This window comes from Saccopteryx bilineata, chromosome 2, assembly GCF_036850765.1.
Source record: "Saccopteryx bilineata isolate mSacBil1 chromosome 2, mSacBil1_pri_phased_curated, whole genome shotgun sequence".
Lineage (NCBI taxonomy): Eukaryota > Metazoa > Chordata > Mammalia > Chiroptera > Emballonuridae > Saccopteryx > Saccopteryx bilineata.
Genome location: NC_089491.1, coordinates 135,158,195 through 135,179,561, shown reverse-complemented (window position 1 = coordinate 135,179,561; position 21,367 = coordinate 135,158,195). Strand labels below are relative to the sequence as shown.

Below are 21,367 nucleotides of genomic sequence, written 5' to 3'. Positions count from 1 at the left end.
AACCGTGGGCTCAGCAACTGTGGAGCCGTGAGCAACAGGACAGAATCCTGGGTGTCAGGCACACAGCACCATGAGAGTGGTCCTGATTGTGCCTCACCTGCCAGTTTCACAAGTGCTTTCTTTTCCCCCACCCCCTGCAAAGCTCCTAAGGTCTCCAGGCCAGTGCTACAAGTGAGGTCAGAGGAGGAAAGATGCATCAGGATACTGCTGTCAATGGCTTTTCCACCTCCCTCAAGTGCCTCCAGCAGACTTAGCCCATCAGCTGAAAACCTGAGGTACCAGTGAGCACCCAGGAGATGACTTTAGCTAGAACTAGGCCATCTTAATATTCATGAATTTATTCTCAGAACATACACACTCATCTTTTCAGAGAATAGAAAACAAATTTCAAATTTCACTCAGTGACTTCAAAATGGACACAGCCAGCTCACCCTGTCCCATATCTACAAAACAGTTCCCTGGGTGAGGAATGCCCAGATACACGGCACCCCTTGGCACAGGGGTTGTGCACAGCTCTAAATGAGGCTCTTGACTTGTTTTATATTCCACTGCATCCCCATCCGACGCTCTATCCACTGCGCCACCGCCTGGTCAGGCTTTGTTTTATATTCCAAAAGGGCGAATGCTATCAAAATGAGAGTCCAAGGTCCACAATCCTCACAGTACCAGATCCCCGGTCATCTAGGACAACAGTATTGCTGCAGCTCAGCTCACAGTCAAGTCTGTGCCGAAGACAGAAGATGTCCCCTCCTGGCAGCCAGGTTTCTTTCTATTCAGTCTGGGAGGCAATGCCAATTGGCTGCCCCCAATACTGGCAAGAGCCGATGACCCAATGCAGACCCAGAGCCCGCCAGAGGGGAGAGCTGGGCCCAAATCTGCGGTGATTTGTTCTCTCTGCCCCCTGCAGCAGCTTCTGCATCTCGTTTTGCAGCCCCACACTCAGGCCTTCAAAGTTGAACATCCAGGCCAAGGAGTCTGATTGTTTCCTAAGCCCCCATAAGACTGAGGCCCTGGAAAGTGAGATGTGAGGGTCCTGAAGAACAGGCTTCGGAGCCTGCCCTCAAACCTGTGGGAGGAGTGCTGTGTCAGGCAAAGATGGTTTCTTCCCGGCGCTTCTTGGTGAGGATAGTGCCTGGCTTGTGCTGGGCATCTGGGTGGTTAGCTAGCTCTGGGGGGCAGGAGGACACCGGGCTCTCCAGGATGGCCTGCTTCAGCTCATAGAACACAGCAGAGTCCTCTTTGGTGAGGAAGGTGATGGCCACACCACTCTTGCCTGCTCGCCCTGTGCGGCCGATGCGATGGATGTAATCTGAGGAGGGGAGGAGGAATGTCAGGGCACCAGGAGAGATGCCCTGGTGAGCAGTGTCTGAATCCTCTACTTCTCTTAAAGGCATCATCCTCCCCATACCTCCACAGGCAGTAAATAGAGTTCATGCTGCCTGAACCTGCAGTGCCCACAGTGCTCTCCCCACAACCGCTAATAATGTGGACACCCTACCACACGAAGACTGAGAGGGGCCCAGTTTCATTCTTTCACACACCCCGAAGACAGAGTGCTATCCCAGGTTCTGGGATGACACATCCATGTGAGACAGAGTAGGAGCTCTTCTCACTGGGACAAGTGATCCTAGACGGAGCTGTGAGAGATGGTGGTAGCAGCCTCCTCAGTACAGCATCCCAACTTCAAGTGGGAAGAGTCAAGGAGTCTGCCTTTACACAGACTGCTGTGGCTTTCCTCACACTTACCTTCAATGTTCTTGGCCATATCATAGTTAACCACCATAGATACATCTTGGATGTCGATACCACGACCTGCCACATCTGTAGCCACCAAAATGTCCTTGGCCCCAGCCTTGAGGTTGGACAGAGCAAATTCTCGCTGTTCTTGGCCTTTTCCACCATGCAGCGTACAAGCATTGTACTGTTGAGAGAATGGTGAGGTAAAAAAAGTGCAATGGAATCAAGTAAAGACATAATCAAATAAGAGGGAATAGGGAGGTGAGAGAAGGTTTCAGAGAGCAGCAGGTAGAAGGGGAAGTAGATAGGAGAAAGAATGAGAGCAGGAGAAAATAAGGAGGCCCTGGCTAGTTGGCTCAGTGGTAGAGTGTTGGTCTGGATGTGTATGTCTTGGGTTTGATTCCTGGTCAGGGCACACAGGAGAAGGGACCATCTGCTTTTCTACCCCTCCTCCTTTCTCTCTCTGTCCCCCTCCTGCAGCCATGGCTTGGTTGGAGCAAGTTGGCCTGGGGTGCTGAGGATGGCTCCATGGCCTCACCTCAGGTGCTAAAATAACTCAGTTGCTGACAACAGAGCAACAGCCCCAGATGGGCAGAGCATCACCAGGTAGGGGGCCTGACCGGGTAGATCCCAGTCAGAGTGCATGCAGGAGTCTGTCTCTCTGCCTCCCCACTTCTCACTTAAGAAAAAATTTGAAAAAAAGAAAGGAGAGGACAGGTAAGCTGAAGGAAGGGTGGGAAAGATCAGGATATGGAGTGGCATAGAGCCAAGGCAAGGTCAAAGGGAAAATCAGGGGTGAGATGTAGAGCCAGACAAATGAGAAGTAGTCAAGAGAAGATGAGGGTAGAAAGCAGGAACCAAGAAGTTTGAGGAAGTTTAAGCACTGAGTGGAAAGGACCCACCCTTGCCCTCAAACACCAGTATCAGGAGTAAAGGGCACTGATTTACATCTTCTTCCTGACCACACTATCCCCTTCCAAACATACCTAAATACGATGAACTCTGACCCAGTCTATTTCACATCCCTAGAGCCTGCCAGGGTAGGTGTCTTAAACGTTCTCTCGGCCCTAGCCCGCTTGGAGGAAGACCCAAGGGAGTTTAGCTGGTACTTACAGAAAGGACAGTTACAGCCACTGACCCAGTCCTTCTAATCCCACCAAACCTTCTTTTCCTCTGTGGCCCCGACTTATTCAATACTGAAGAAGTTCAAAAACGAGTGAGAAATGAAAAGCAAGAGCCACCTGACCAGGCAGTGGTGCAATGGATAGAGCATCAGCCTGGGACACTGAGGACCCAGGTTCGAAACCCCAAGATCACTGGCTTGGGTGCAGGCTCATCCAGCTTGAGTGCGGGGTCACTGGCTTGAGCATGGGATCATAGATATGACTCCATAGTCGCTGGCTTGAACCCAAAGATGCTGGCTTAAGCAAGGGGTCACTGGCTTTGCTTAAGCCCCTGGTCAAAGCACGTATGAGAAGCAATCAGTGAACAACTAATGTGCCGCAACTATGAGTAGATGCTTCTCATCTCTCTCCCTTCCTGTGTCTGTCCCCATGTAGGTCTCTCATTAAAAAACAGACAGACAGACAAACAAAAAACTAGAGCCTAGGGGGGCCCCCTAATCTCATAAAGCAGTGCCAAAGAGACCAGACTTTGCCCTCCACTGCCAGACACACCCCCATCTTCTCCAGGGATTTGGCCAAAACATCACAGCCCTTCTTCTGGTTGACAAAAATGATGATGGGTGGATCAAAGCCTTGCTCCAAGATTGCCAGCAGCTTTTTCCTGGAAAGAAGAGGAGAAAAATGAGATGCATAATACCTCCCACTCCAAGTTAAATAGCCAACCTTGATCTAAAAACATCGATTCCAGGCTCCTCAAAGCCCATGGCATCCTCAATAGGAAAACAGAAGCTCTTCAACAAAGCAGAACAATTGCCCTCTGGTCACCACTCACCCTGAAAGAGCCCCTTCTCCATCCCGTTTCCCCTGTCTCAGCTGCCCCCATACCTCTTCTCTGACTCTGACATGAGAAAGACCTTCTGTTCCACACGTTCATGAGGCTTGCCTGCAGAGCCAATGTACACCACAGCAGGTCGCCGAAGATAGCTCCGGGCCAGACGCTCCACAGCTGGGGGCATGGTGGCCGTGAACATGACCGTCTATGAAAACAGGAGGCTCAGCCTTGGGCCCAGGAAGACGCAATCACATATCCTACCATCACCACAGGCAGCACAGCCCAGGCTGAAGAATCGAAATGAGCCACAGTGTAAACTTTCATAGCCACCACCTCAGTAAACAGTGTCCTTTGCCTTCCCACTTCTTTCTTTAGTATCTGTACTTGACATCTTTTTTTTTTTTTTTACAGAAACAGGGATTCAGAGAATGGGATAGGTAGGGACAGACAGACAGGAATGGAGAGAGATGAGAAGCATCAATCATCAGTTTTTCGTTGCTACACCTTAGTTGTTCACTGATTGCTTTCTCATATGTGCCTTGACTGGGGGGCTACAGCAGACCGAGTGACCCCTTGCTTGAGCCAGCGACCTTGGGTTCAAGCTGGTGAGCTTTTGCTCAAATCAGATGAGCCCGCACTCTAGCTGGCAACCTTGGGGTCTCGAACCTGGGTGCTCCGCATCACAGTCCGACACTCTATCCACTGCGCCACTGCCTGGTCAAGCACTTGACATCTTATGATGACAGAAGAGCTGAGAGCAGTTGCCACCATCTATGGTGGGTGGCACCAGGACTGCTTGGAATCATTTTTTCGGGGCTAAGCTAAACAGCTACAGTTAGGACAGTCAGAAGGCTAAACAGGCAGGCCTCACCATTTAGGAAACAAGTACTCTGGGCCCACCTAAGGCAAGGAGGGCTGGTCTGAGAGCAGCAGGTTTGCCAACTTGCACGACTCCAGCTCAGGGAAGCAGGCTCACCTGGCGGTACTTATGTTTTCCTGACTCAAAGTTGGCCAACATCTTCTCGGGGTCCTCTGCCTCATCCGTGTCTGGCTTCTGATTGCTGACAGGCATGTGCTCCAGGATCTTCTGGACGTCTGGCTCAAAGCCCATGTCAATCATCCTATCCGCCTCATCCAGAACCACGTAGGTACAGCGGCTTAGCACCAGATAGCGATTTTCCAGCACATCAATCAGACGTCCTGGGGTAGCGATCACAATCTGGGGGGTACCATGGAATCATATATAGCCCCAGCAAGTAACCCCTTCTTCTCCCTTCCCTAAACTATCCACCCACTTGGACAACAGAAAACCAATGCTAAGTAACTTGGACCCCAACCTCTAATTATGTTTGGCAATGAAGGTTCCTGAGAACTAGCACAAAACCACTTGTTGCCATTTCAGATTTTTCCAGGACGAAGGGTTTCTGAATAAGATACAGGGGTTAAACAGAGGAGGCAAAATCAGAAGGAACCTTCTTAGAAGAAAGAGACAAAGGGATACTGTGGAAGGAGTTAGGTAAAATGATTACACTAAGAAGTTTGCAGAAAACTCAATTCCTACATCAAACTTCTTATAAAAAGCTATCCTTCCCTATTCTGAGAAGGTGGCAACACACAGCATCAGTGACTTGGTCTGGTGGAGTGATTAAGAGCCCAGAATCTGGACAATGGACACAGCTCTGCCCATTGCCAGCTGTGTGTGACTGTGGACAAGTTGTTACCCTGAGCCTCAGCTTCATTTGTAAAATGGAGATTCCTCCACCTACTCTCATGGTTGTGAGAATTAACAATGCTCAAGTACAATCCCTGGTGCATAAGTTCTCAATATAACAGTACATCTATATAAACCAGCCCTTTTCTTCATTTGACTGGATGTCTGTGACAGAAACTAGAATCAGAGCCCCAGAAAAGCACAGCCCAAATGGCGGGCTGGCTACTGGCCAGGTGAACAAACCTCGCAACCCATGCGCAGTCTGAAGCCCTGGTCTTCTCTGGAGATGCCGCCAATGACAGCCACAGTGCGGATGCCTAGTGGCTTCCCAAACTTGATGGTCTCTTCCTCAATCTGCTGAGCCAACTCACGAGTGGGGGCCAGGATGATAGCATAAGGGCCTTGGTCTGACTCTTCGATCCTGTGGTAAATGGGGCATCCCACAGTTTCATGAGCTTTGGTTCCCATCCAATCATAAACAGGAACAAGACAAAGTCACACTTAAGGACAGCTATGGAATGCAGATGGTGGTGGGAAGAGGGTGCAGTGATTCCTTAAAAGTCGGAGACTCTGGGATAGCCAAGTTCTCCAGGGAGTGGTCAAAGCCAGCAATAAAATCACACACTTCTCTGATATTATGATCCAGTTATCCCCTATTATCTGGCTCAGACTAAAGAATGGGCTTCTGACTATAGACTTAAAAAGAAAACCAAACACTCATTTATCACTTTAACCATTCCTACCTAGTCAAACCCACTCCAACTGCTGTCAGATGACCTCACCTGTCAATTTTGGGAAGAGTAGTGATCCAGACCAGCAACGGAATGAGGAAGGCTGCTGTTTTGCCACTGCCAGTCTCAGCCACACCAATGATGTCACGATTCTGTAGCCCAATGGGAATTGCCTGACGCTGGATAGGTGTTGGTTCCTGCGGTGACCCAGAGAGAGTCATGGGTACAGGCAGAATTATGGTACTTGGGCTACTACTGTTAACAGTGGGCACATATGCTAGCACAATGAGAGGACGTCAAACACGGTTCATAGGAATGGGGACCTGAGAAGAAACACAATCACCAAAGGCCAATACTTCCACCAGAAAGTAACAGACAATATCACCTTGTTGTCCACTTACAGAGAAGGAACCATATAATCAAGGAACAAAGTCTGTATCCCTTACAACACAGGGACATACCAGGTCTTTGGACCAATCTGCCACTCCTTACCTTGTAGCCACACTTATCAATGACCTCCAAGATATGTGGGGGCAGAGAAGAGTCTTTCCAGGATCGGATGGGATTAGGGATCTTGCCACCTTTGGTGGTAATACTGTAGTCCTCCCGGAAGATCCGCCAGTCCCTGTCTGTCATCTCATCTAACTTCTTCTGGGACCAATGACGATCATCCCAGCGCTGCTTGGCTTCCTTCTTACGAAGTTTGCGAAGTCTTGCTCTGGAGCAGATTCATGAAGAATAGGTGAGACTGGCTCTGGCCAGTTGGCTCAGTGGTAGAGCGTCAACTGGTACAAGGAAGTCCCAGGTTTGATTCCCGGTCAGGGCACACAGGAAAGGCAACCATCTGCTCCCCCACCCCCACTTCTCTCTCTCTCTCTCTTCTCCTCCCACAGCCATGGCTCAATTGATCTGAGCACATCTGCCCCAGATGCTGAGCATGGCTCCATCAAACCTCCACCTGACACGCTAAAAATAGCTCGGTTGCAAGCAGCCCCAGATGAGTAGAGCATCAGCCCCAGATGGGGGTTGCCAGGTGGATCCCAGTCAGGGTGCATGTGGGAGTCTCTGTATTTCCCCTCTCACTTAAAAAAAAAAAGTGGGATCAGTATCCCCAATTCTTTTCTGTACACTCCGGGCTCTGCCCAACCACCTCAGCCCTGACCACTCACTCCTCCTGCTCCTTTTCTTCCAGTGTCCGCCTCTTCTCCATTAGGTCTCCATAGAAACGTGACTGCTCTCGTTTCTGCTGCTTTAGGTCAATACCTGCAATGAAGCCTCGCCCCAACAACTGCACCTGGTGCCGTTCTTTGTACCTGGGATTGAGACAGAGAAAGAAAAAAGGAGCTGTTACAGCAGCAGGAGGGAAGGGCAGACTACTAGTATGCACCGTTCCCCTTCCTAGCCAGGCTCTTTCCTCACCCAGAGGGCTAGCTGGCTGATAGTTTAGCAATCGCCCCATCCCCGCTTATCTTACTTCTATTTTTTTTTTTTTTTTTTTTTTTTTTTTTACAGAGGCAGAGATAGACAGGGACAGACAGATAGGAACGGAGAGAGATGAGAAGCATCAATCATCAGTTTCTCGTTGCACGTTGCGACTTCTTAGTTGTTCATTGATTGCTTTCTCACATGTGCCTTGACCATGGGCCTTCAGCAGACCGAGTAACCCTCTGCTGGAGCCAGCAACCTTGGGTCCAAGCTGGAGAGCTCTTTGCTCAAGCCAGATGAGCCCGTGCTCAAGCTGGCGACCTCGGGGTCTCGAACCTGGGTCCTTCCGCAACCCAGTCCGACACTCTAGCCACTGTGCCACCACCTGGTCCGGCTCTTACTTCTATTTTTGTAGTCACTAGTTCTGTCTAGAACTGCCTAGTTTAAAAGACCTAGTTTAGATAACCACCTGAATGGGTGAAGATATTCACCGACAATACATCAGATGAGAGATTAATATCCTAAATATATGTAGAACTCACACAACCTAACACCAAAAAGGCAAACAAGTTGAGTAAAAAAATGAACAGAGGACCTGAACAGACATTTCTCCAAACAGGACATACAAATCACCAACAGAAATATAAAAGGATGTTCAACATCACTCCTCATTAGGGAAATGCAAATCAAAACCACAATGAGATATCACCTCACAACTGTCAGAAAGCCTGTGATAAAAAAATAAATAGCACTGGCCAGGTAGCTCAATTGGTTAGAGCATTGTCCCAATACGCCAAGGTTGCAGGTTTGATCCCCGGTCAGGGTACATACCAGAACCAACCAATGAGTGCATAAGTAGGTGGAAAAACAAATCAGTGTTTCTCTCTCTCTAAAGTTAACAAATTAAAAAAAATTAACAAGTGTTGAGGATCATTCAGACAAAAGGGAACTTTCATGTACTGTTTGGTAGTAATACAAATTGATGTAGCCACTATGGAAAACAGTACAAAGTTTCCTCAAAAAATTAAAAATAGCCTGACCAGGTGGTGGCGCAGTGGATAGAGAGTCGGACTGGGTTACAGAGGACCCAGGTTCGAGGTTACAAGCTTGAGCGCGGGCTCATCTGGTTTGAGCAAAAGCTCAACAGCTTGGACCCAAGGTCACAGGCTTGAGCAAGGGGTTACTAGGTCTGCTGAAGGCCCACGGTCAAGGCACATATGAGAAAGCAATCAGTGAACAACTAAGGTGTTGCAACGCGCAATGAAAAACTAATGATTGATGCTTCTCATCTCTCCGTTCCTGTCTGTCTGTCCCTATCTATCCCTCACTCTAACTCTCTGTTTCTGTAAAAAAAAAAAAAGTACAGATTGGTAGTTACAAAACAGTCATGGGGCTGGTCCGATGGTAGTGGGTTATCAGAACTTAGTAACTTAGTGTCACAAAACAGTCCTAGGATGTAAAGTACAGCACAGGGAAAATACTCAGCACTATTGTAATAACTAGGTATAGTGTCAGGTGGGTACTAGACTTATCCAGGGGTTCACTTTATAAGTTATGTAAATATCTAACCACTATGCTGTACACCTGAAATAAATACAATATTGAATGCCAATTGCAATTAAAAAAAAAAAGACTTAGTTTAGGCCAAAAGCCACTCACAGTGGGTTGTAGTCAATGGATGTATCCTCAGATGCATCCCACTCAAAGACAAACTTGCGGTCATTGAGATGCCTTGTTCGGCGCCGCTTCTTAATGCCTCCCAGGTAACGCTCCTGCCCATGGACAGAACACAGAGTCCATCAAGCTCAAGGCCCAAAGCTCACATACAGAGATCAGAATGGCCAAATAATTAAACCTCATTTTTGTGTGTGGGTGGAACTCAAGACAGAGCTGAGGCCTGCACCTTAATGGCATGCAGTTCCTTGCTCTTATCCTTCTCCTCCCGGATCTTCTGCCGTCCCTCCTCATCCTCATTTCCATTGGTCTCCCGCTCCATCCTCTCCCTGCGTTCCCGACGTTCCCGTTCCTGAGGGTCTTCTGCAGACCAAAGAGAGCAAAGCTGCAGAACTCAGTAGAAAAAAAATAGCATAGAGATCCAGACAGTGGACACCCAACAAGAAAAAAGGAGGATTTGTGATACATGGGAAGTAGAGATATAACAAAAAGATTCTTTTTTCATAAACTTCCCCATCCTTTCCTCTTCCAAACTCCAGAACAAACGGGTTTCTAGATCTCTTCAGTGACACTAACCCTATCCCACCCTTTCCAATCCGTCCTAGGGGATATGGCGGTAGGAAAACGAACCCAACATTTTCCTGCCCAAGTCTTGAAACTGTTTTCTTTTTTTCCTCTCTTCTTCAAGCATCTTCTGCCTCTCTTCCACCTCCTGCTGTCGTCGCTTCAGGGCTTCAGCTTCTCGTTCTGCTTTAGAAAGGAACTTGGGCTACAAAACAGATTGGAACTATAAACAAAGGCTCTGGAAGCAGGGTATCATCACATCACTGATGGGAGATGGCAGGGAGCCTGAAAATATTTGCTCAGGCATTAAACTTGTTAAGGAAAACACCAACGGGCCTAGAATCCTGTTATGGGCTGTACTGTGTCCTCGTCAAGATGCATATATGGAAGTCCTAACCCCCTAGGACCTCAAAATGTGACTGTATTTGGAGATAGGGCCTTTAAAGAGGACCCAAGGTAAAAGGGGGCTCTTAGGGTAGACCCTAATCCAATCTGACTGGTGTCCTTATAAGAAGACAAAATTTGGCTATGGCCTGTTGGCTCAGTTGTAAAATGTTGGCCTAGCGTGTAAGTGTCCTGGGTTTGATTCCCAGTCAGGACACGCAGGAAAAGAGACCATCTGCTTCTCTACCTCTCCCTCTCACCCTTTTTATCTCTCTCTCTATCCCTCCTGCAGTCATGACTCAATTGGTTCGGACACACAGACCACAGGCACTGAGGATGGCTCCGTGGAACCTCCTTATTGGCACTAAAAATAGCTCAGTTGCAAGCATCAGCCCCAGACAAGGGTTGCAGGGTGGATCCTGTTCCAGGCACATGCAAGAGTCTGTCTCTCTATCTCCCCTCCTCTCACTTGGAAAGAAAGGGAAAAAAAGAAAAGATTTGGTCACACAGAGATACACCAGGGCCATGCATGCACAGAGGGAAGACCATGTGAAGACAGAGAAGACATTCATCTACAAACAAGGAGAGAGGCTTCAGAAGAAACAACCCTACTGCCACCGTGATCTCAGACAACTAGCCTCCAGAATGGTGAGTACATTAGTTTTTGTTGTTTAAGTCACCCAGTCTGTGGTGTTTACTTATGGTAGCTCTAGCAGATTAATACAGACCCCCAAGTTCTTACCTTAGCCTCAGCTTCTTCCTCAGCCTTTTTCTTGGCCAGAAGTTCCTCCAGGGATAACGGCTGGGCCTAAAGATAAACACAGGACCAGTCCATAATGTCCCTCTTCCTTTGAAGATCACAAAATTGGACTTGAATTCAAGATGAAGATGAGAAAACCCTTCCTCCTGCTTACCTTAGGCTTCTTATCACCATGTTCGTCCTCTTCATCCTTCTTAGAGTCTCTGTCTTTCCGAGATTTAAAATCTTTTCCTCGTCCAGGAGATAAACTTTAAGGAAAAATAAACAGAAAAGGTCCATACTGTTGTCTTATCCCAGCCCATGAAAGAGGTTCAAGCTGACCCCAAAAAGAGGGTGGAAGTTTTCTCATGACTCAGCAAGACTGGCCCAATGGTCATACACCAGGCTGGGAAGCTCCCTTTGTAGCATGGTCACTCTGCCTACTCTGAAACCTAATGATGGCCCTGTCTGGGCCCAAATCTACATGAATATCCTTTTCTAAAACTAATTTGTTCTGGCAAGTGGGTCTTCACTATTGATGTCAAAAATATTTCCTCCAAATAGCAGTTGCATATTGAAGGAAAAAAAATCCTGCTTTGCCTGACCTGTGGTGGCGCAGTGGATAAAGCGTCGACCTGGAAATGCTGAGGTCGCCGGTTCGAAACCCTGGGCTTGCCTGGTCAAGGCACATATGGGAGTTGATGCTTCCAGCTCCTCCCCCCTTCTCTCTCTCTCTCTCTTTCTCTCTCCTCTCCCTCTCTCTCCTTTCTATAAATGAATAAATAAAATAAAATAAATTAAAAAATATTAAAAAAAAAAAAAAAAAAAAAAAAAATCCTGCTTTATGCCCTGGCCAGTGACTCAGTGGATAGAATGTCATATGAACATCTTGGGTTTGATTTCCATCAGGGCCCACAGAAGAAGTGACCACTTGTTCTCCCCGCTTCCATCTCCCCCTTCTTTCCCTCTTCCCCTCCCAGTTTAAGCATGGCCCTGGGCACTGAGGATAGCTCAGTACTCGAGCAACGACCCCAGACGGGGGTTGCCGGGTGGATCCCGGTAGGGGTGCATGAGGAAGTCTGCCTCACTACCTTCCCTCTTCTCATCTTTAAAAAAAATTTCTGCTTTATAATACACAATGAATTTAGCCTGCACGGCCACCCATATACACCCTTCCCAGATACTGCTATATATGTCCTTACCCCATTTTCCTTCCCACTAGTCACAGCAATCCTTTTCCCACATCTGCTATAAACTTAAGTTACAAAAGATCTCAATCAACTCCACAGTGTTTGTTATAAGAATTCTGTCCTTTGCCCTGAATTCTAACTATATACTCAGAGCGAAACAAACTTTGCACAGAAAGTTTCCAGAAGGAAGACATCAAGATACTGGGGCATTAAGCTATCCCAACAAATCTATGGAGCTAAAGGAATGTTTTGTAGGCTGGCAACCATTTCAAACTAATTTTTAAATTGTAAGAACAAGCTGATTGACCTTCAGAGGGCTGTAACTTCACTGATTGGTTATACTTTTGAAAGACACCTCTGCAGTAACTACCAATAGAATCCACTAAGAAAATTTTACTTTTCTACAAAGCTGAGCCAGCTCAGATGCAGAGAGAAGGAAATGGGAGCATTCCCCTAAAGCCCTCTCTCATTCCTTTAGGTACCTGGATCGTTTTCGGTCCTTGTCTCGTCTGTGCCCATCCTTATCCCGATCTCGGTCTTTCTTATTCCGATCCCGCTCCTTCTCTCGTTCTCTGTGCCGTCGTTCTCTGAAGACAACAAATTTAAGAAATCACTTGTCATTTCCAGAGTGTCAAGCTTCACTGCAACCCTAAGAAGGTTCTCATTATCTTTTCTCCCCAAAGTAAACTTTTACAAATTAGGGAATGTATTTCTTGGGGAAGGAATGAGGGGATTCTAAGATCTTACAGCTCAGAGTTATACTGCTAAGTACTGATGGCAATAACAGACCATGGATTATGTGAACAGATGAGCTATCTCTGGACTTTGATCTAAAAAGTTCCCTCTTGCCTGACCTGTGGTGGCACAGTGGATAAAAAAACCACGTCAACCTGGAAACACTGAGGTTGCCAGTTCAAAACCCTGGCTTGTCTGGTCAAGGCACATATGGGAGTTGATGCTTCCTGCTCCTCCCCCTTCTCTCTCTCTCTCTCTCTCTCTCTCTCTCTCTCTCTCTCTCCCCCCTCCTCTCTAAAATGAATAAATAAATTTAAAAATTAAAAAAAATAAAAATAAAAAAATAAAAAGTTCCCTCTTAACCTTCTGAGAATGTCACTAGGTGTAAAGAAAAGTGTGAACACTAATGTCCTAAATCCTAGAGGTATCAGAAGAACCAAGAATGAAGAAGTTTGAAATGTACTCCCTTTCCATGTAACAAACATTAAAAGTTACTTCACCTTTCTGTAGACTTGGACCGGGAACGGGAGCGAGACCGGCTGCCCCCTCGACGCCTATCCCTTGACCGATGCCGCTTCCTATCTTTAGATGGGGAAGATTTCCGGTCCCTGTCTCTATCCCGCTCTCTGTCAGGTGTCCGAGATCGCTTCCTTTCCTCCTTGGAAGGTGACACATCACGGTCCTTCTTGTCAGCCAGCTCTCCTGCCATCTGTCATGAGTAAGAGGAGTACCTATTATGTACTAGGTACTGCTCTCAACTGTTCAAATATAATGTACTTAATCTCAAAACCACGCTATGAGGCAGATATATTGATATGCCTACTTTACAGATGAGGAAACTGAAGCTCAAGTATATAAAGTAACTTGCCAAAAGACACACAAGTGATGAGTGGCAGAGTTCCAGGCAGTCTGGCTCCAGAGGCCCACTTTTATTCATTAGACTATTCTGCCTTTCTTTGTGTGTGATTCATTTTTGTATATATTCATTTCAAAAAATATACAATGAATATACCTTATTTTTAAAATTAGACTGCAAGAGTATTAAAAAATATTTTAGTGAATGAATAGTGTACTAGCTATCTCTAGAAACATCCAGTATTTCTTACCTCAGGAGTTCTTTAGGTCTGCCAGCCCACCAGGATCAGTCAACGCATGAACATCTAAGAGAGAAGTTCTCTTGAACTCATAATGAAAGCTCAAAAGATGGAAGGGGGTGAGTTTAACTTTGAGATTTGGCATTATAATCAGCACTCTGAAGGAAAAACTAAATGTAAATGGGGAAACTGAAAGATATTTCTAGTTATGCAATGGGAAAAACTTGAAGGGTATAATAGGACCTCCAGGAACTTTTTTTTTTTTTTTGCAACATCCTATGGATTGATAATTATTTCAGAAGAAAGAAAGGTATATGCCAAAACTACAGGTCATAGACATTCTGACACTCCGTACTCAAGAGTTTCAGCCTTGATCATTACCCAGTCCCATGAAAGGTTTGAGCAGGAATTTGTCCTGTTCCCTGGGAAACACTGAACACTACGCCACATTGTCAGCTGTCCTTCACACTACAAAATCTACTTGTTTCTTTTACTAAAACAACAGCAAGTCTGAATCTGCCTCTACCCCATCATTATCATCATCATCAATATCATCATCATCACCACCTCTAACACCTGGGGTGCATTTCTCAGAACTTATTTTATCCCCAGATGGGTCAGCTAGAATATCACTTCCTTAAGCTTTAGTTTGCAACCCCCCTTTCTCATGTCATTCCCTGCCATATATCTTTAAGAAAGGGGAATTTGTAAAAAATAAATAAATAAACAAACAAGTAGCACTTTCAAAAGGTGGAGAAACAACCCATTTTATCTCACAACTGGCTGAGAAATGACTGAATGTTCTATATCATACATCATGCATTATCACATGACATTATACTGATGTTCTTCCATGTATATTCCTAAGAAAACACTCCAGAAGAAAGTCTATTTTCTCTATAAAGCATCTCAGACATTATTTATTCTTTCAACAAATATTCATTGAGCACCTTGTCAGTGCCAGAAACTGTTCTGTGTACTGGAGAGATACCTGTAAACAAAACAAAGTCTCAGATCTCTAACACTTAAATTCTAGTGAACCAGGCAACATTTAAGCAGAAAGATAAGAGAATTTCAAATAGTAATGGAACTAATGGAAGAGAATAAAACAGAGTGATATAACAGGGAGGGGTATGAATGAGAGATGAGAAGTCAGAAAAGAATTTTTTAAATAACATGTAAGCTGAAATTTGAATGATAGAAAAGAGAGCCTGCAAAGATTAGGAAAGAACTTAACTGGGTAGAAGCACTGGGCAGGAATTAGCTTAGCATGTTTGCCAATTAAAAACAGACTTGTGCCTGACCAGGCGGTGGCGCAGTGGATAGAGCATGGGACTGGGATGCGGAAGGACCCAGGTTCGAGATCTGGAGCTCGCCAGCTTGAGCACGGGCTCATCTGGTTTGAGCAAAAAGCTCACCAGCTTGGACCCAGTGTCGCTGGCTCCAGCAAGGGGTTACTGAGTCTGCTGAAGGCCCACAGTCAAGGCACATATGAGAAAGCAGTCAATGAACAACTAAGGTGTCGCAACAAAAAACTGATGATTGATGCTTCTCATCTCTCTCCGTTCCTGTCTCTAATCTCTCTCTCTCTTTCTCTCTCTCTCTCTCTCTCTGTCCCTGTAAAAAAAAAAAACAACAACAAACCAACAACAACAAAAAAACAGACTTGTATGGCTGAGTGGCAGTGACCAAAGGAAAAGACTGATTCAAGAGTTCTGATACAGTATCGACCTGGAACACTGAGGTCCCTGGTTCAAAACTCCAAGGTTGCTAGCTTGAGTGCTAGCTTGTCAGCTGACACGCGGGGTCACTGGCTTGAGCATGCGATCACTGACATAATTCCATGGTCACTGGCTTAGGCTCAAATGTTTCTGGCTTGAAGCCCAAGTTCACTGGTTTGAGCAAAGGGTCACTGGCTTTGCTTGAGCCCCCTGGTCAAGGCATGTATGAGAAGCAATTAATGAACAACTAAAGTGAAGAAAATATAAGTTGATGCTTCTCTTTCTCTCTCCTCTCTCCCTCGCTCTCTCCCTTCCTGTCTCTCTCAAAATAAAATAAAATAAAAATAGAGTTCAGTGAGGAAGGCAGGATTCAATCATAGAAATGTTTTAGGCCAGGGTAAAGGAACTTGGATTTTAATCTAACTGCAACAGGAACCTTAGGATAATATTAAACAGGAAGTGACGTGATTTACTTTTATATTAAAATTTTTTTTATTGATTTAGAGACAGAGAAAAACATCAATTTTTTGTTACACTGATTGATACATTCACTGCTTGTTTCTTTACGTGCCCTGACCAGGACAGAACCTGTAACCTTAATGTAGCAGGACAATGCTCCAACCAAGATACATGGCAGGGCCTACTTTACATTTTTCTTTTTCTTTTTTTTTTTTTTTTTTACAGGGACAGAGAGAGAGTCAGAAAGAGGGATAGATAGGGACAGACAGGAACGAAGAGAGATGAGAAGCATCAATCATTAGTTTTTCATTGTGACACCTTATTGTTCATTGACTGCTTTCTCATATGTGCCTTGACCGCGGGCCTTCAGCAGACCAAGTAACCCCTTGCTCGAGCCAGAGACCTTGGGTCCAAGCTGGCGAGCTTTCTGCTCAAGCCAGATGAGCCCGCGCTCAAACTGGCAACCTCGGGGTCTCGAACCTGGGTCTTCCGCATCCCAGTCTGACGCTCTATCCACTGTGCCACTGCCTGGTCAGGCTACTTTACATTTTTAAAAAAAATTACTTTATGACTTGCAAAAAACTACATAGTAGGAAAGCAAGAGTGGAAACAGAACCACTGAGAATGCTATTATAGTGATCTAGGCAAGAAATGACAGTGGCCCTGGCCAGATAGCTTGGGTGGTTAGAGCATCTTCCAGATAAGCAGGGGTTGCTGGTTCAATCCCTGGTCAGGACACATATGGAAACAGATTAATGTTTCTGTCTCTCTCTCCTTCCTTCTTTCCTCTCTCTAAAATCATTTTTTTTAAAAAAAGAGAGAGAGGCCCTGGCCGGTTGGCTCGGTAGTAGAGCGTCGGCCCGGTGTACAGGAGTCCCAGGTTCGATTCCCGGCCAGGGCACACAGGAGAAGCGCCCATCTGCTTCTCCACCCCTCCCCCTCTCCTTCCTCTCTCTCTTTTCCCCTCCCGCAGCCAAGGCTCCATTGGAGCAAAGTTGGCCCGGGCGCTGAGGATGGCTCTGTGGCCCTCTGCCTCAGGCGCTAGAATGGCTCTGATTGCAGCAGACCGAAGCCCCAGATAGGCAAAGCATTGCCCCCTGGTGGGCATGCCGGGTGGATCCCGGTTGGGTGCATGCGGGAGTCTGTCTGACTGCCTCCCTGCTTCCAACTTCAGAAAAATACAAAAAATAAAAAATAAAAGAGAGAGAGAGAGATGACAATGGCTTGTTCTAGAAGAGTGGCAATGGAGATGAAGAGTAGACAGCTTCAGGGTATACTTTGAAAGTCAAGCTGACAAGACTAATTAAAGGAAAAAGGCAGAAGGGACACAAAGATAGCTCCTAAATTTATGGTTTGAGCAACCTAATGGTTCATGGTGCCATCAGTGACAGGGAAGAATGGGGGAAAAGAAGATTTAGGAGGAAATCGGAAGTTTCATCTTGGTCATGTCAATAAAAAAATGGAGTGGAGATTGCAGGAAGGCAGTTGAAAATACAATTCTTAAATTCAGAAGTGAGACCCTGGAGACAAAAATTTGAGTCATCAATATAGAGATGGCTTTTAAAGCCAAGGGATACTAAGTGATTTTACTTAAGTAGGCCGTATGGTTAAAGAAGAGAACAAACAAGAAGAGAATGCATGATGGAACTCTGGAACACCATACACTTAGAGATCAAACACAGGAGGAGACAGAAGAGAAGATGGAAAGAAGCTAAAACCAGTGAGAAAGAAGGAAGAATAAAGTAAATTAAAAGAAAGGAGGAAAAAAGTGATTTCCATGATCTGGAAATCACAGAAGCCAAAATGCATTTCAAGGAGGTTGTGGTTAACTGTGTCACATAGAGTAAGACCAATAGACAAAGGAGTGGTGAACGTTGCATTTGGAAAAAATATAGATGATTGGTAACCTTGACAAGAGCTGTTTCAACGGCACTGGGGAAGAAGCTGGAGTGGAGTGAGTTTAAAAAGAATGAGAAGTGAGAAGACAGTAAACATAGCCCAACTTTTATTATAAGTTCTACTTATCACAGGCACACTCTAGACATTGCTTCCCAGAGCGTCCCTTGCAAATCTCCGTATTTTTGAGTCCCTCAGTTCTTGTAGAGAAGGGGCACACTCACTTTTTGAAGTTTTTGTCAAACATCTACTACATACAAGAATCGTGCTATGTGCTGTGTGAGATAATCAGGAAGACTCGGTCCACAGGAAGATTACAGAATAGAGCTTAGGAGACACATACCAAGATGAAGGTTCAGATGAAGTATTTATTACATGAATTTGAAGAAGTTTCCTTTCATTTGTAAGATCGGCAGAGGAAGTGGCTCTTGGGCATTCAAGTATAGGTAGAATTTAAAGACGTGTAATTGAGGGTGCAGAAAGTAAGTCATTCCTCACAAAATAATACAGGAGGCGCAGAGGCGGGAAAGCATGACTGGAGAAAGTCAAGAGTTCTAGTTAGGCTGGAGCAAATGCTACTCAGAACAAGGTCAGACTGGGGTTATCACAGGTGCTGTGCCATGGGCAAAGGTCTGGCCTGTAACAACTTCAGGGACTTGGCCTGTGCTCCCAGGAGCCAACACAACCCGCTGGGGCCCGCGCCCCTTCGCTCCGGTCGCCTACAGCTTTCCGGGTTCGTGCCCCTTCTGAGGCGTTCGTCCCCGCCCGGTCCCGGAGGCAGGGGTCACCGCCGTGACTCCACTCTCGCCCTCTCTGCAAGCTCGTAGGAACCGCCTCCATCGCCCGGGACTCACCACTCTGACTCTGAACCGCCCAACGCGGCCTCAACGTCGCCGAGCAGTCGCCATCTTTCCCTTTTCCTGGTCGCTGTGATGCACCCACTGACCGCGCGGCAAGCTGGGAAGGCGAGTTCCTGATGCTGAGCTGCGCTGACTAACAGCGAGAGACTGAGAACCACCAATCCCAGAATGCAAGGTGCGAGCGCCAACCCCGGGCCGCGGAATCCGCTGGGAAATGTAGTTCGCCAAACATTTGAGTCAGCCAAAGGAGGAGTTTTCCGTGGGTAGACTTCCGCAGAAGATCCTCTCCCTGTGTGGTCTTCTTGGAATATGCTTGCTGGTCTTCCTAGAAACTGCAGTTAACGACTATCATAGCTTGTAGCTTACAACCCTTCATGGAGAAACGTTTTATTTAAAAATCTGTGAAATAGCCTGACCAGGCGTTGGCGCAGTAGGTAGAGCGTCGGACTGGGATGTGGAGGACCCAGGTTCGAGACCCCGGGGTCTCCAGCTTGAGCGCGGGCTCAGGGCTCATCTGGCTTGAGAAAAAAAGAAAACAGTTCACCAGTTTGAACCCAAGGTCGCTGGCTTGAGCAAGGGGTTATTCGGGCTGCTGAAGGCCTGCGGTCAAGGCACATAAGAGAAAGCAATCAATGAACAACTGAGGTGTCATAATGAAAAACTGATGATTGATGCTTCTCATCTCTCTCTGTCCCTGTCTATCCCTCTCTCTGACTCTCTCTCTGTCCCTGTAAAAAAAAAAAAAAAAAGGTACTTTTAAAAAATCTGTGAAATAGGCTATTAGTCCCATTTTATAGATGAACATACTAAAAGTTAGATTACAGGTGTAACGAGTATTTCACAATGAAAGTGGGACTATTGCCTGACCTGTTGGTGGCGCAGTGGATAAAGCGTCGACCTGGAAATGCTGAGGTCACCGGTTCGAAACCCTGGGCTTGCGTAGTCAAGGCACATATGGGAGTTGATGCTTCCAGCCCCCCCCCCCCCCATCTCTCTCTCTTCTCTCTCCTCTCTAAAATGAATAAATTTAAAAAAATTAAAAAAGAAAGTGGGACTATTCATTGTGCGGGAATCTCCCAGGTTTAGGAGGACATTTTAGCAACCCACGATAATAACCCTAGTTATTATGACAATTAAAAATGAGGCCACACAACAGGATCCAAAAGCCTCCAGGAAGGATGGTATCGCCTGGGCAGTAGCACCTGTTTTCTCAGCACTCCTGATAGGACCATGGCTTCCTCATTTTCTTTCCTCTGGAATCTGGCCAGTTATTACACTATCTTTGTGCTTTTGTTCTTTCTTTCTAATGTTCTTCCCGCTCGTTAGTCCTCCATTGAGCTACTTTTTAAAAAAAAAAAAACCCTAATTTTATGTTCATTTGGTTTTTCTTTGTTCTTATCATTCATAATGCTCCCACACACCTACTCCCCGCGCCAAAACAAAAACCTTGCAACTTATAGGATGGGTTTAAACAGATACTAGGAAGTATGTAATGCCTTCTTCCTTCTCATTTTTCCATCATCATGAGCTTTTTTGTTTCAATCCTGTATGGCTGTAGGGTTGGCTTTTTTCTCTAAATATATGTTCGGTTCTCCTCAAGCAGAGCCTCAGGATAGACCCCCAAAAATCTTAAAGCCCTCAGCATCGTGAACAATGTTCCAAAGTATCCGGGAAGAGGTACCCTTCCGCTCTTCGAGTGCCGCAGCCTTTGACCTGCCACTTCTAACCCAGAGACAGAACTGAAGGGAAAGTAGTCTGAAATCTATTACATATATGTAATTCATCCAGTGAACACTGGAGGTCTCTGCACTCACAGAATGGAATCTCAACTAATAATCAGATCTAAGCTGTAGTCAAGATTCTTTAAAAGCTGTAATTATTTTTTTAAGACTTGATTCATTTTAGAGAGAAGAGACAGAGAGAAAGAAGGTGGGGATGAGCGAGAAATATCAACTCCCCTGTGTGCCTTGACCAGGCAAGCCCAAGGTTTCAAACTGGCGATCTCAGCATTCCAGGTCTTGCTTTATCCACTGCGCCACCACAGGTCAGGCAAAAGCCGCAGTTATTATTTACTGAAAATCTTCTACGTGCCCAGCCATGTACTGGACACAACTTACATTACTTATTTCACTGAATTCTAATAACAGTATGAATATTATCTCCATTTAATTGATAAGATTGTGGGCCAGAAAAAATAATTATGCCTTTAAAGTCCACACAGTTAAAAGAATGGAACCAAAATTCAACTTCAGAATCCATGCTATTTCCGTATTTCCAAATTACCGTTTATCATCATCTTTCAAGATGAGTAAATTGAGCCCAGTCTGTGGTGGCACAGTGGATAGTCAACCTGGAATGCCAAGGTCTTCAGTTTGAAACGTGGGGCTTGCCTGGTCAAGACACAAGTAATGGCTAGTTGATGCTTCCCATTCCTCACCCGTTTCTCTCTCTCTTGCTATCTCTCTCTCTACTCCCTCTAAAAATCAGTAAA

The 21,367-nt window shown here is 45.9% G+C and overlaps 1 protein-coding gene across 3 annotated transcripts; it reads right to left on the bottom strand.

Moving 5' to 3' along the window:
- Window positions 1-322: 322 nt before the first annotated feature.
- Window positions 323-18,986, bottom strand: DDX23 (DEAD-box helicase 23). 3 transcript variants are annotated; one of them, XM_066257960.1, is made up of 18 exons: window positions 18,871-18,986; window positions 13,953-14,006; window positions 13,347-13,555; window positions 12,594-12,698; window positions 11,097-11,190; window positions 10,925-10,990; window positions 9,865-10,003; window positions 9,464-9,597; window positions 9,220-9,332; window positions 7,305-7,448; window positions 6,628-6,853; window positions 6,187-6,332; window positions 5,648-5,825; window positions 4,670-4,912; window positions 3,747-3,898; window positions 3,414-3,522; window positions 1,747-1,921; window positions 323-1,309 (listed from the first exon to the last, which is right to left on the bottom strand). In XM_066257960.1, the coding sequence occupies exons 3-18, from the start codon at window positions 13,553-13,555 to the stop codon at window positions 1,086-1,088; spliced, it is 2,457 nt and encodes an 818-aa protein (XP_066114057.1). In that variant the 5' UTR covers window positions 13,953-14,006; window positions 18,871-18,986; the 3' UTR covers window positions 323-1,085. The 3 variants fall into 3 exon arrangements, with proteins under 3 accessions (XP_066114057.1, XP_066114059.1, XP_066114060.1); XM_066257962.1 differs by having other exon boundaries at window positions 13,953-14,041; window positions 18,871-18,955; XM_066257963.1 differs by lacking the exon at window positions 13,953-14,006 and having other exon boundaries at window positions 18,871-18,968.
- Window positions 18,987-21,367: the final 2,381 nt, after the last annotated feature.